The sequence below is a fragment of the Rhamphochromis sp. 'chilingali' genome (genome assembly GCF_963969265.1).
Source record: "Rhamphochromis sp. 'chilingali' genome assembly, chromosome: 22".
Taxonomy (NCBI): domain Eukaryota; kingdom Metazoa; phylum Chordata; class Actinopteri; order Cichliformes; family Cichlidae; genus Rhamphochromis; species Rhamphochromis sp. 'chilingali'.
This window is the reverse complement of record NC_137950.1, coordinates 2,515,993-2,531,553: the sequence shown is the minus strand read 5'-3', so window position 1 is coordinate 2,531,553 and position 15,561 is coordinate 2,515,993. Positions and strand designations below refer to the sequence as shown.

At 43.3% G+C, this 15,561-nt stretch overlaps 1 protein-coding gene and 1 long non-coding RNA gene across 2 annotated transcripts in view; one reads left to right on the top strand and one right to left on the bottom strand.

The window, feature by feature from the left end:
* Positions 1-15,561, bottom strand: part of ryr2a (ryanodine receptor 2a (cardiac)) — a 316,621-nt gene that overhangs the window by 206,211 nt on the left and 94,849 nt on the right. Inside the window, exons 7-9 of the mRNA XM_080872616.1 lie at positions 12,205-12,304; positions 8,503-8,599; positions 1,222-1,296 (exon numbers count right to left, since the gene is read on the bottom strand). Of these exons, the coding sequence (XP_080728742.1) occupies positions 1,222-1,296; positions 8,503-8,599; positions 12,205-12,304 (272 nt within the window). The remainder of the gene's footprint in view (positions 1-1,221; positions 1,297-8,502; positions 8,600-12,204; positions 12,305-15,561) is intronic.
* On the top strand, positions 2-4,000 carry LOC308390528. Its single transcript, XR_013970453.1, has 3 exons — positions 2-1,418; positions 2,434-2,561; positions 3,424-4,000. It is a non-coding gene; the product is annotated as an uncharacterized lncRNA (long non-coding RNA).

Here is a 15,561-nt window from a genome sequence, read left to right as displayed (position 1 = left end):
TATTGACAGAAATCCAAAAAAAGTCAAGGAACCTGACTGATTTAATAGTGCATGTTATGAGGAATTAGACATACAGAACATCAATGGTTTCAGTGCCTTTAAACCTGCACTATACAGTATTATTTAGTCATTGAACCATAGATCGAAATACTAAATATAACATATAATGTAAACATTTCTTTTTGTACATACATATACATATGTTGAAATAAATTATTACATTTCCAACATGTCAGTGGTTAAAGTTGCCACTGTGAGTGACAGGTGTCCCCACACACCTGCTTGTCCACCACTGTGGACAGTTTCTTAGTCATCACCAGTTTGTCTGTATCTGGAAGACCCACAGGATATGGGATGATCCCTTTTTGACCTCTGGACTTCCAGGCCACATTCAGCACAGATGTTCCTGGATACGATGCCAGCCACTTTTATGGCATTATGGCATTCCATGTATGTCCTGCCTGCTAGCATCTTGCACCCTGCAGTCATGTGTTGGATTGTCTGAGGGGCATCTTTGCATAGCCTGCACATGCGTATCATTTAAGTTCATATGTGTGCAAAGGCAGACCAGTGAATACTTTTGGCAAAGTCTTCCCTGCCATTCTTGAGTTCCTCATACACTACCACAGTTTCTCACTTAGCTCCTTATCATATGCTTTGTCTGGATCCACAAAGAGAAGGTGTAATTCCATCTGACCTTCTCCACACTTCTCTATCTACACTCTCAAAGCTAATATCCCGTCTGTAGTGCTCTTTCTCAGCTTGCAACCATATTGCTGCTCACTGATCATCACCTTTCTTCTTAACCTAGTTTCAACAGCTCTTTCACATGCATTCATCTTATGGCTCACCAGTATATCCTCTCACTCTCCAAAACTCTCTCCTTTCTAAGCCTCTGCACTTCCTGATTCACTAGCTCTCCTCAATCCATCTCTCTCTCTCTTATTTTCTACATTCATCAGTTCCTTAAATACTGTTTTCATCTTCTCAACACAGTCTCTTCACTTGTTAACATGTTTCTATCTAACCTGCTGCACACCCTTTCCAGCTCAATCTCTCCGCCTGACGCAACTATCACAACTTTCCTTTGTCTTCCTTTATCGTGTCTTGTGACTGACACTAGTATTACATTGGGTTTTGTATGTGTTTTACATGTGTTTTTATTTTGCATTAACCTGTTTGTAAACGTATGCAGAGCACATGTATGTTGTTTATACTCACACGACTCGCAGTGTCTCCAGCCTCCACAGTGACCTGGCATGACAGGACACGGCTCCGCCTTCGTAATGCACTGTCCTGGAGAAACGAATGACAGAATTGCAAATCTGTTTTAACAAATCTCCTGAGGCCCCCCCACACTCCCTAGCAGATCATTACATGGAGAAACCTTTGGAATGCAAGCATGCTGATCCACACAGGTATGCACACATGGGTATTCACAGACGCGGACTAAAGCTTTCTTGGCTGCTGCCTCAAAGCACACTGTGCGCTGTCTATCTTGCGTGCTGCACAATATTGTTTATTACTTAGTAAATACTGATATCTATGACTAGCTAGTTTATTGTGATGGTGCTTTGTTTTCTCTATTATTATGTTGCTCTTTGTTGTTTGCTGTCTCCTCTGTTTGTTTGTTTGTTTGTTTGTTTGTTTTTTCTCCATACAGGTGACCCAGGAGTTTTTTTTTTTTTTTTTTTTGTCTCTCTTCCCCCCCCTTCTCACCGTCTCTTCTCCCCTTTGGTTTTCTTTCTTTCTCTCCCCCTCTCTCTCTCATTCATTCCCCCTGTCCTATTTATTAAAAAAAAAAAAAAAAAAAATGACAAAGGATGAACTGAAGCTCTGCCATCACGTAATGTCGCATACTGCTGTTTCTGATGTCATTTAGAAAAAAAAAAAAAAAAAAAAAAAAAAACAAATCTCCCAACAGTGCTGTTATATTTGCAAAGAAGATTCATAAGTATTTAACCTGATTATACAGTCTCATAATAAACCCCAGCAGTTAGTCAGATGGGAGCACAGTCACTTTGAGCCTCATTGTTTAACAGCTTGGCAGTCTCCTTTGGGAACTTCTTAAAACTATAATTATTAATAGTCTTATTCATCTTAGTCAAAGCTCTCTGTCAGTAAAGGGACTTGTTACATTCTGTCCCTCCAAGCAGAACCAGACAAACTGAGTATTATATGTGTAATGGCCCCAACTGGTGGGTAAAGAAAGCTGAAGGTAGGCAGAACAAAAAATGTTGACTGGAGAGGCGTCTTTTGAAATAAGACTTGGAAACTACGTGTGTTCTTTTAGAGCCGTCCAGTGGGATATAGCACAGCATTAGTTCAGCTTACCATCATCCCTATATAATGGCCCAGTCACGCTAGACTACTGGGAGAAAAATAGTGGCTTCCCAGCACCGATTTGGGTTTTTGTTTTTCTGTTTGTTCCAGTCATTCCAACTGCTTGCGCAGAGGTTAAGCATGCAACACCCTCAACCTCTGTAGACCACTTTCACTCACAAGGTAGTTGCACTGGTGGATCTGTGGAGCTTGGATTGACTGCAATCACTTCCAGACAGGTTGGTAAAACCTTGAAAATAACTGCTGTCCATTGAATAAACACAGATTACCAACATGATGCAGTCAGTCTGAGTCTCTGCTGATGAGCACAACTCAACAACTATTTCACTATTGGTGAAGGAATTTTTTAATTTCTGCTTCCAAACTAAAGCTTTTGCCTGGACTTTGAATGTACAGTGCTGTCTGCATTTTCTTAGACTTACATGTTTCAAATAATCAAACCGTTTTAATATTAGACAATGATAACTTTATATTGTTTCTGTCACGGTTCTGGGTCAGTTTCAATGTTTTGGTTTATTTTGCATGTTGGAGTGTTTTGGGGTTGTCTGGTGTTTTGATTATTTGTGATATATTATATATTACCAGTGATTCTGGTTTGGGGTTTTTGTTCGCAGGTTTTGTGTGAGTTTAGTTCTGTGTCCTGTCTGCGTCCTCGTGTAGTGATCTCTTGTTTCCTGTTTTATTGTGAAGGTCTGCGTCTCATGTGAGTGTGTTCAGTTTTACCTCTGTCTCGTCTTGTTGATTACTCCCAGCTGTGTCCCTACATGTGTGTGATCTCCCTGTGTTTCTCTGTGGGTATTTAAGTTGCGTCTTCTGTCTTTGTAGTTGCTGGTCCGTCTGTGTATCCACCATGTTTCATTCGTGTGTTCCCTGCCGTCATCGTCATGTACCATCGTCTTCCTTCCTTTATATCCAGGTTCGTGTTCTTGTTCATGCTCAGTAGTTTAGTTGTCCCAGTATAGTTTAGTTCTCTGTTTTGCCGTTTGCCTATCTATACTTCGTGTTCAATAAATCACCTTCACAACTGCCTGCGTTTGGATCCTCCTTTACCTTTTCAACACGGCTCTTCTCACTCGCCAGGACAGTACGGACCAGCCAGATATGGATCCAGCGGCATTCACCCCACCCACGGAGCTTCGAGAGCTCATAACGGACTCAGCTTCAAAATCAATCAACCTGTGGCTAGAGCATGAGGGAGAAGCATTTCTCTACATTCTGGAAGCCAGGCTACAGCAGCTTATTTCCAATTATCCCTGGCTATTGGACTCACTGCACCCGCTGGTACAAAACTTCATTCTCCACGAACTCCACCTTCACCTGGAGGTCCCGAGTCGCCCGTCCAGCGTCAAGCCAAGTTAGCTGGTGGGTCCGAGAAGCCCACCCAGCACCACGCCTCGTCTGCTGGGGGTCCTGGAGGACCCAGCCAGCACATCCTCATGTCAGCTGACGGTACGGGGAAGTCTGTTCAGCCGTCACCTGCTGAATCATCCCCTGCGACTTCTACGCCATCACCTGCAGCATTCACATCACCGCCTGCAGCCTCACTGCCTGCTGCATCCGCAGCATCACTGCCTACTGCATCCACATCGTCGCCTGCCGCATCATCGCCTGCAGCATCATCGCCTGCAGCATCATCGCCTGCAACATCATCGCCTGCAGCATCGCCACTGTCAGGTTCCATGGCCGCCACGCTGCCGTCCGGTTCCGCAGCCGCCACGCTGCCGTCCAGTTCCGCAGCCGCCACGCTGCCGTCCGGTTCCGCAGCAGTGTCTTCATCCACGCCTGCAGCGTCAGTCTCATCCATGCCTGCAGTGTCAGCCTCATCCACGCCTGCAGCGTCAGCTTCATCCACGCCTGGTCCTGCCTCGTCAGCTTCATCCACGCCTGGTCCTGCCTCCGTGTCTTCATCCACGTCTGGCCGAGCCTCCGTGTCTTCATCCACGCCTGGCCCAGCTTCAGCGTCCGGTCCTGCCTCGTCTGGTCCTGCGGTTGCCACACTGTCATTGGACCCAGCTCGTCCTGTTCCGCCTCGCCTCTGCCAGCCGCTTTCCAGGCCTCTAGTTGAGCGTTATGGCCGTCAAGGCCAGCCTACGGAGAGAGTTCGTCGCCACCGCTGGCTTCGCGGCCGGCCTCCGGACCTTCTCAGTGGCCGCCACTGCCTTCCAAGTGGCCGGCCTCCTGATTGGTTTTGTCTGCACCGTTGCCGTGTGCACGGACGGCCCCCAGAACTGTTTGCCCGTCGCCGCCGTTGCCGTGTGCACGGTCGGCCCCCAGAACTGTTTGTCCATCACCACCGTTGCTGTCCGCACGGCCGGCCCCCTGAACTGTTTTGGCTCTTGTGCTGTCGACCTCCGGGTCAACCCCCTGAACATTTCATGGACTCTTGTTGAGCTCTGGTTTGGTTTGGTTTTTGATCTGTTTTCCTGTGTTCTTGAACTGTTTTCTTGTGGGGTTTTTGGACTGATCTGGACTCTTGTGCTCCTTGTTTTTTTTGTTTTTTGTTTGGATCCTCCTTTACCTTTTCCACACGGCTCTTCTTACTCGCCGTGACAGTTTCTCTTGTAAATAAATTCACTTAACTACATATGCTAATGTAATAAATGTATAAGACTATATACTTGTACAACTTTTGTTATAAAGAACTTAGATATTAATTTAGTTATTAGTCAGTTATCATAGTTATAAATAGAAAGCCCAGAGTATTTTTTGAGACTGAGTAAACGAATAAATTATCAAAATTTCCCATTAATTACAATCCCCAAATTACTTTTTAATGGATTGAGATCATATTAATTGTTTGATCTATTTCCCTCATTTTTTTTATTCATAAATAATATACAGAGTCATCATATTATTTATTGGTGCAAATGAAACCTATTAATGTCTGTGAAGGTTCTCAGTCATCCAGGTCATCGTAGTCACAGGAGCTTGGAAAGAAAAGCGTCTGGACTTCTTTAAGTTGCTTGAAGACGTTTCACCTCTCATCCGAGAAGCTTCTTCAGTTCTAAGGTCAAATGGTGGAGAGTCCCAGATATAAACCTAGTGGGAGTGACCCCCCACAGAGGGACAAAAGGACCCCCTGATGATCCTCTAATCGCCTGAGCCAAGGTGGGAAACTGGGTGTGGGTCCCAATCAGCCAGAGTTTCGGGTGTGTTCATTGTGAAACCTGGCCCCACCTTATCATGCGAATTCCTGAGGTCAGATGGCCCAGGATGTGAGTGGGCGTTAAGGCGTCTGGGAAGGGATCTCAAAACTGGATTATAGATGGCAGAGAGTTGGTGTCGTAAACCCCCGCCTCTGTTCAAAGATGGTCGCTCACAGTGGACATAGATGGCTTCTTTCACTCCTCTTTCAAACCATCTGTCATCTCTGTCCAAAATGTGAACATTGGCATCCTTGAAAGAGTGTCCTTTATCCTTTAGATGCAGATGGACTGCTCAGTCTTGTCCTGTGGAGGTGGCTCTTCTGTGTTGTGCCATGCGCTTGTGAAGTGGCTGTTTGGTCTCTCCAATGTAGAGGTCTGAGCATTCCTCGCTGCACTGTACAGCATACACCACATTGTTAAGTCTGTGTTTTGGCGTTTTGTCTTTGGGGTGAACCAGTTTTTGTCTGAGCGTGTTGCTGGGTCTGAAATACACCGGGATGTCATGCTTGGAGAAAACTCTCCTGAGTTTCTCTGATACGCCGGCTACATAGGGGATGACAATGTTGTTGCGTCTGTCCTCCCTCGCTGGTGTCTGATCTTCTTTTCTGTGCCTCTTTGCTGACTTTAAGAACGCCCATTTAGGATAGCCGCACGTTTTGAGTGCTTCCTTTACATGTGTGTGTTCCTTCTTTTTCCCTTCAGGCTTAGAGGGAACATGTTCTGCCCGGTGGTGTAGGGTCCTGATTACTCCAAGTTTGTGTTCCAAAGGGTGATGGGAGTCAAAGAGGAGGTACTGGTCCGTGTGTGTGGGCTTCCGGTAAACTTCGATGTTGAGTTTGCCGTTCTCTTCAATGTGCACAGCGCAGTCCAGGAAAGGCAAACAGTTGTCCTTTGTGTCTTCCCTGGTGAACTTGATGTTTTTATCCACAGCGTTAATGTGCGCAGTGAAGGATTCCACTTCTTGTGTCTTGATTTTGACCCAGGTGTCGTCCACATATCTGTACCAGTGGCTGGGTACTCTTCCTTTGAAAGAGCCAAGAGCCTTCCTTTCCACTTCCTCCATGTAAAGGTTGGCTACAATAGGTGACACGGGGGAGCCCATGGCACAGCCATGTTTTTGTCTGTAGAAGCCTTCGTTGTACTTAAATATGTAGTGGTGAGGCAGAGGTCTAACAGTGTGCAGATCTGATCGGGTGTGAAGTTGGTCCTGTCCTCCAAGGAGCTGTCTTCTTGTAGTCGTTTTCTGACAGTCTCCACGGCCTCCGTGGTGGGTATGCAAGTGAAGAGAGAGACTACATCAAAGGACACCATGGTTTCATCTGGATCCAGGGTAAGTTTCTGGACCTTGTCGGTGAAGTCGGTGGAGTTCTTGATGTGGTGTGGGGTGTTCCCCACGAGAGGCGCAAGGATGGTAGCAAGGTGTTTAGCAATGTTGTAAGTGGCTGAGTTTATGCTACTGACTATGGGTCTGAGTGGGACAGCTTCCTTGTGGAGATTAGGAAGTCCGTAGATGCAGGGTATGGCATCCCCTGGGTAAAGGCGGTGATATGTAAGGCGGTCAATGATTTTGTCCTTTTCAAAGTCTTGAAGGCAAGCTATAACTTTCTTTTTGTAGCTGCTTGTGGGGTCTCGCTTTAGGGCTTCGTAGGTATTGTTGTCACTGAGGAGAGTAGTGATCTTTGTATGGTAATCTGTAGTGTTTAGGACCACGGTGCATCTTCCCTTATCAGCTGGTAAAACAGTGATGTTGTGGTCTTTGCTCAGGGAAGCGGCGGCCTTCTTTTCTTGTATTGTGAGGTTGGATGGAGGGACTTTGGCACTGGAGAGCGTGGCTGAGACTTTCATCCTGATTTGCTCTGCTTCTGTCTGTGATAATTTATTAATCCGTATGGCAGATTCTGTGGCTGTGATGAGGTCCACTATGGGCAACTGTTGTGGAGAAATGGCAAAATTGAGTCCTTTGGCTAATACTCTCTTTTCAGGTTCAGTGAGAATCCTGTCTGAAAAGTTCTTCACCCATTTCTCCTGACTGGCATCAGGTGTGTTTTCTTCTCTGGGTTGTGTTGGTTCAGAATGAGGAGTGTGTGTTTTTGAAAGCACGGTGTGGAATTTCCTGCGTTGTCTTTCTTTTCCTTTAGAGTGTTGGGCCCGCTGAGCCTTGTCCACAAACTTGTAAACCTCTTCTAAAATTGGAGAGGGTAGAAGGATTTCCAGTTCCTGCAGGGTCTGGCTGATCTTGATCTGGAGGGCATCTATGGTGAAATGGACCTGTCTTATCCTTTCACTTAAAAGGTGATTTTGTGCTCTCTGTAGAATCAAGTCTGCTCTGTATCCCCTGACAGTGGATCCAAGGCGCAGGCTCTTAGGAACAACTCTGCTTTGTCTACATCTTAGGTTGAAACGGAGATGGTTCCTATAATAATCCGCTAGTTTCCTTGATTCCCTTTCATACTCCCGCACCAGTTGAAGGGTGTTCCTCCCAAAATGTACGGCAATATGTCTGTGAAGGTTCTCAGTCATCCAGGTCATCGTAGTCACAGGAGCTTGGAAAGAAAAGCGTCTGGACTTCTTTAAGTCTATTAATATTGGCAGTGAGTCTTAATCCCTACATTCCTTATGTAATCCCTCTTCTTTAGCTTCCTTATGTTTTCTAAGTGTTGATCCTTGTAAATATAGAGTTAGAAATCTCAACTATATTGGAACAACACTGTACAGCCATTGACAGTATGCTAAATTGGGGTAATGTGTGCATTTCTCTTTTTTCTCCTCTTGATCCAGCTGTTTCTGAGAAGCTGCACTTTGGGCACCGGTTCAGCTCACTGAGCCAAGCAGGCGACCATACGCCACACAGCTGAGAGTGGGTTCGAATCCACTCTGACTCTCTCTCTTGCACAGACAGCATCATAGCATATGTCATCTCAAGGTAACTTATACAGGAAGGTTAAGACTCTCTGTGTGTGTGCGTAAACTGAATTATTTCAGAGCAGTAGCACCACTAAGCTTTGCACCTTACCGCCTTTGCTCGTCTCCATGCTCCCCAGAAGGAACTGTTAGGCACTCGTCCATGTGACCGTGAAGTAGGCGCAGAACATCTCCTCCAATAAGGAAACCTAAAAGAAAGCAAAGGGTGAGGATTTTTGTTTTTTTATTAAATGAATGGAGATAAAAGGGGCAGATAGGAGGGCAGATCAGAGGGTGAAACTTGATACATAATTCTCCAGAGAAATGACAAAAAAGCAGCAGTACACCTGCTATCTTGCATGCGTTGCTATTTTTGAAACTCATTTGAGTATTCGGATGAACCTGACGTGGGAAGGCAGCAACTGATCTTTATATTTCTGAAACACCCCTGTTCAGATATATAAAGATCAGTAGAAATACTTGTCCAAATGAAAAACAGCTATGTTTCAAACAATGGCACTCAAAACATCAGCGTCGGTGAAAAAGTGAGTCATGAACTATTTCTGGACGTCCCACAAAAATGAGAATTTGGTTACAGATACAAAATTGTGAAAAGCTCCACAGCATTTTGTATAGAGGTGTTATACTGAAAAAAGATGACTGACGTTACTGCACCCTACTTGGTAAAATCTAGACAGAGAATTATTAAGAAAGGTTTTCAGTCTGTTTGTGGATATAGTAATAGATGTAACAGAGGTCAGCAAGCACCTTGTTCCAAAGAACAGGACCACAATAACAGAAAGCACTCTCAGCAGACTGTGATCTGATTCTGGGAACAGTTAAAAGATCTGAACCTGATGACCTGAGAGGTCTGACTGGGCTGTAGACAGTGAGCAAATCAGAGATGTACTGGGGCGGGGGGACTAATAGAACTAATAGAAGAATTTTAAAGGTAATTCTATATTGCCCTGGAGCCAAATGAATAGAACTGAATGAGCTGAAGACGTCCTACTAATGATTTGGGGAGTGCTGCAAACAGAGCATTGTGATAAGCTATTCTAATAATCTCACCAGTAGCTGCCTCGTCCTGAGCCTGGTTCTTCCTGTTAAAAGGGAGTTTTTCATTCAGACTGTCACCAAGTGCTTGCTCACAGGGGGTCATCTGCTCGTTGGGGCTTTCTCTGTAATATTGTAAGTTCTTTACCTCAAAATATAAAACTCCTTGAGGCAGCTGGTGTTATGATTTGGTGCTTTATAAATAAAGCTCAATTGAATTGAACTAGAACTAATCTACTCAATATGAACAGGATCCACTTTCTCAGTGTCATTTTGAAGATAACAACCCATGTTCCTCTCTGGAGCATCCATTGGAGTGTGAATGTCAGACAGCAGAAAGAAAAAAGTGCTTGTTTTAGGCATGTTGTATAAATAACTATGAGTATGTAAATTAGAAAAGCGTTACAGAAGAACCAGTCCATTTACGATTAAATAAACCAAGGACTGACCCTAGAGAAACTCTGATTGAATTTTCAGTTTTTAACCTTTGATTTTGATGGGAGCCAATCAAGAACCTGACCTGTTAAACCAACAGTGTCACAAAGCCTTTGAATTAGGTTGTCATGGTCAACAGTGTTGAAAGCAGCAGAGACATCAGGAAGAACTGAAACTCTCTGTGAATCACTGTTGATCCTCCTGTTCATCAGTAATAACTGTTTAGTAAGAGCTGTTTCTGTGTTATGATGAGCTCTGAATCATGACTGCTACTTATCATTAAGACTGTGAGTTGAAACGATTTTCCAGATACTTTGCTGAGGAGTAAAAGATTAGACATACGTCTGCAATTATTAATTACCAATAGATTACAGTACCAATAGATTACAGTACCAATAGATTACAGTACATATAAGTGACACAGGGAACCTGCCAGACTGTAGAGAGCTGTTGATAATATTTACTAAATGGTTTATAAAAAGTGAGATGCAGATCTGAACAGTTTGGTGGGGACGGGGTAAAGTAAAGAAGGTTTGCTGAAGATTTGCCAAATGGAAGGCCATGCTTTAAACTGCAGGGCGTGACACGGATGGACAGGGTTTAATGTGAACAACATCACAGGATCTTTGAGGTCTGCTGGCTTCCTGTTGGTGACTGATCCATTGTTATTGCTTTAACATGAGCACAGTAAGTAATATATTGATGTATTAGTAACTGTAGATGTTGAAGAGTTATGTGATCATGAGGTCCCAAAATGGGAATTATAGGAATAATGTTTTTATCCAGGTTGTAAGCTAGGGATAGGAATACTGATAAGAATTTAGCAATTCCATTAGTAGTGCAGTACGCTATTTTCCTCCTCGCCACACAAACTGGAATCAGGTTCTTTACAAGAACCAGTTCTCAGCTCCACATGATAAGCAGCTGGAATAAGTGCGGGTTGATTAGGACTGGCATAAGGACCCAGATGATAGTAGCTGGACTGCTCAGACTGAATAGGTGGTAAAGAACTGATTTAACCTGCTGAAATGGGAATACAGAGTGGACAATAGGAGATGTTCGAGAACAGACGTTTTAGTTTAAGTTCGTTTGAATGCTTGTATTTGACTTTCCAGTTGGGCTGTTTTCTGGCTGAGCTGAAGAGTAGCCAGAAGGCAAGATGGTAGCAGATCTCTGAGGTGGAATCCGTCTGTAGCTATTTACCATTGGGTGCCATAGGGTGGCCAAAGGGGGGATCCACAGAGTAGAAGAGTACACACTGACAACAAACTGAAATGGGTTGAAAACACCGCTGCACTCTACTCTTTTAATATCTGTCGGACGGACAATGCTCAGGATTGTCTATGAGTCTGTTGTGGTCAGTGCCATCCTCTGTGCTGCTGTATGCTGGAGAAGCAGGTTGGAGGTTGTGGATGCCAACAGACTCAATAAACTGATCCCCAAACCAAGTAACATTGTGGGGATGGAGCTGGACTCTCTTAAGATGGTGTTGGAGAGTCCAAGATAAGGACAATACCTCCTACCGACTCCATGATGTGCTGGCCAGTCGCAGGAGCATGCTCAGTGAGAGACTGACATGACCAAAATGCACCACTGAACAAGACAGGAAGTCATTCCTGTACAACTCCTCCATCTAAAGCACAAGTACACATTGCAATAGTTGCACATCCTTACTAATTGCACATCCTCTACCGAGGCAGTAACAGTACAGTATGATAAAACGCGCACCTCTATGTCGACCATTTATATTTAATTAGTGTAATATAGAGGGATATTTATAATGAGAGCTATTTGTATCTATTAGAGTCATGTTGTTATCATTTCCAACTTGTAATATATTGTTTTATTTAGTTACTGTTCTTACAGTCTTGGAGTAACTGTGACTACATAATTGGACAGCGGTAATCCAGGTAGTATATCGCAGCTATATGGTGGAAATAAAGCATTTTGACTCTTGCTATTGACGTCTGTTTAAGAATGTAAGTAAAAACTTCTTAAGTTGTTGAAAAGATGACAATATTTGTTTTCAGTGCAGCTAAACTTTAATAAACTGTCTTCTACAGAAAAACCTGATAAGTCCAACTATGACAGGCTCGTATATAAGCCGACTGTTACAACACATGAACTGTGCATGGATGGGGTTTATGCTATATACTTGTCCCTTTTTTGAGAATACAGATTATTTAAGGGTCAGATTATTGTTCGATTTATTTTTGGTTGTTGTTATATATATTTTATATTTTATATTCTTTATATTCTGAACAAAGGTAAAACTGCAAAAAAGGAAGAAAAAAAGAAGAGAGAGAGAAAGAGATAAGGATACCTTGTGCTACTTCACTCCCAGAACAGATGGGAGCCACACTCCACAGTGTCTGCTGGAAGGCTGCATCGACATGGAGACTGCCATTACCATAGGACAGGTGCTACAGGAAACAGACGTGAGTCATGTTTGAACTATTTACTGACACACCACACTGAAATATATACAGAAAGTATTTCCAAATCAGAAACACCAGTTAGACAGTAGGAAAAGCAAATCAGTCCTGATTCATGAGATTATGTGATTATTCAGATACTTTCACAGTACAGGATTAGAGGTACAGTTTTATATTCTATAAAGTAAGTGTTTTAAATATATAGAGAGGGAAAAGGAAAGCAGAGCCAATGGAGAGCAAGATGCTGCAGAATGATTTCGGGAAATTAGGGCCGAGTCACACAGGCATAGAGACCCTTCAGCTTTCATCTGGCACCCACGGGTCCCAAAGGAAACATTTATTTCCCAACTGTGTTGAGATTTGTGACATGATCACATTATTTGTGCAGATTTCTCAGTTGTCATATAATATTACAATCCAATCTATAACTTTAATAATAAATGATGAATACAACAAATACTATACATTTAATAAATAATTATAATATAACTAATAATAATAATACATTTTATTTAAAAATAGCGCCTTTCAAAGCACCCAAGGACACTGTACAACAGATAAAAACACAGAAACTGGAAGTAGTTTTGTTGCCTAAACCTCAAAAAAAGACCCAATAAAATAGTGAATAAAATTGGAAAGTATTTGCAGTCTCTTGTGATTGTATGCCAACGCTACACAACCTTATACTCTTTTTAAAACTAGTGTTATAAACACCAGTTACATCTTTACAATAACTGTGCAGATAACGGTCTGTAAACCAGTTATTAACCAGAGTATAAACACTGTTATCTTATTGTTTTTCTACAGTAAATGTATTTATAAAGGTGCTACTGACATGAAATTATCACCAGATGTTGGCAACAACCCATCCAATACAAAGATGCAAAGAAGATGTCCATGAATCTTCTTTAGATCAATAGAAAGGAAGATGGCGCCTGTGTGTTTGGCATGCCGTCTATCGCTCTCTTCTATTTGTTTTATTTTATTGTTTTTAGTCAATTTTGTGCAACATGTCAGCCCTACATTGTTTTATGATCGCCAGACATTATAGGAAATAGGCTTATCTACCCAAGCTTTAGCTTGGTTTGGAAATGACAACCAAGGCTTTCTGCCTCCTGATTTGGAAGTAACACCACCTAACTGGCGCTCCTTACCACTGCCACTGGATGTGTGGAAGCGACGCAGGAGACGGGGTAACCGTGAAGGTCGCCTTGTCAAACTGAGACTCAGGATCTCTTGTTTTCCTCATGAGCTTTGCTCAATTTGTCGATCCTGCCCGCAACTCTTGGTGCCGTTGCGTGCTTTGGACCCGGTGGACTCCTGCTTGGTTCCTGTTGTGGGATCTCTTGAGAAGGGTTCTGCAAAACCCTCTCCTCTCCGACATCTGCGTTGGCGTGGAGTGGACCGAACAAACCTCCGACCTGTGGATCTGGTTGTTGCTGCCTCGGAAGCTCCCGAGCAAATTCCTCTCAGGTTGGGATTAATTAACGCCAGATCGGTGGCAAATAAGACATTTATTTTGAAGGAATTTTTCTGACACAATTTGACACAGTGGATCACGATTTGCTGATCTCCCGCTTACAGCACTGTGTGGGAATTTCTGGTTCGGCACTTTTGTGGTTAAAGTCCTATCTCTTATGTAGCTTCATCCTCTGTGGCCCCTCTGCTTTGGGGTGCGCCACAGGGATCTATTCTTGGGCCATTATTGTTTTCACTGTACCTTTTGCCTCTTGGCGCGATTTTCCGAAAGCATAAAGTGCCATTACATCTATACGCAGATGACTGCCAGCTCTATTTACCTTTTAGTCATTCTGATAGTCTCCCAACTGGACCTCTGCTTGACTGCCTTACTGATGTCAAAGCATGGATGGCAAAAAACTTTTTAAATTTTAATGATCAGAAGACTGAAGCAATTTTATTTGGCCCAAATCGTTCTTCTCATACTCCGGATGTTGATCTTGCAGCTTTGACTTCCCAACTAAAGAGTTCGATCACAAATCTCGGAGTTAAAATTGATTCTGCACTTCTGTACAATCAGCATTTTATCACCTCAGACGTTTATCAAAGGTTAAGCCCTTTCTTTCCAAGCGTGACTTGGAAAGCGTTATTCATGCCTTTATTACCTCACGTTTAGATTATTGCAATTCTCTTTTAACAGTGGTTGGGCAGGGCACTTTGTCACGCTTGCAATTAGTGCAAAATGCTGCGGCGCGATTTTTAACTGGCAGAAGAAAATTTGATCACATCTCTCCGATTTTGGCCTCTTTACACTGGCTTCCAATTGAATTCAGGATCCGTTTTAAAGTCCTTTTATTGGCTTTTAAATCTCTAAATGGTCTGGCACCTGTTTATTTGTCTGACTTGTTGAAGCCCCACTCGTTCCCTTCGGTCAGCTGAGCAGTTGCTGCTTTCGGTCCCAAAGTCACGGCTGAAACTTAGAGGAGACCGAGCGTTCTCTGTTGCAGCGCCGATGCTTTGGAATAACCTTCCTCTCCATATTAGACAGGCTGCATCAGTGCCAGTTTTTAAGTCTTTATTAAAAACCTATTTTTATTCTCTGACTTTTAACTCTGTGGGTAACTGATATTTATTTATTTATTTATTTATTATTTTTTTATTGCTACATCTGGTTTTATTACTATGTGCATGTTAGTATTGTACAGCACTTTGGTCTACCAGGTGTGTTTTTAAAGTGCTATATAAATAAATAAATGATGATGACAGATGATGATGAATTACATTTTGTGTAATAAGGAGAAATGACATGGGGAAAACGTACTGAACACATGAAGAAAGGGAGGCACAAAAAGGCATGGAACTGCTGAAATCTATCAGTAATTAAACAGCAATCCTGCCACTTGGTGCAAATTAATTTCAGCTGGTTCCAGCTGATGGCCTATAAAGAGACGTCTCATTACCAAGGTGTGATCGTGGCTCAAGAGTTGGGAGTTCATCTTGTAATCTGGAAGGTTGTCAGTTCGAGCCCCGGCTCCGACAGTCTCGGTCGTTGTGTCCTTGGGCAAGACATTTCACCCGTTGCCTACTGGTGGTGGTCAGAGGGCCCGTGACGCCAGTGTCCGGCAGCCTCGCCTCTGTCAGTGCCCCAGGGTGGATGTGGCCACAATGTAGCTGCCATCACCAGTGTGTGAATGTGTGTGTGAATGGGTGGATGACTGGATGTAGTGTAAAGCGCTTTGGGGTCCATAGGGACTAAGTAAAGTGCTATACAAATACAGGTGTCATAC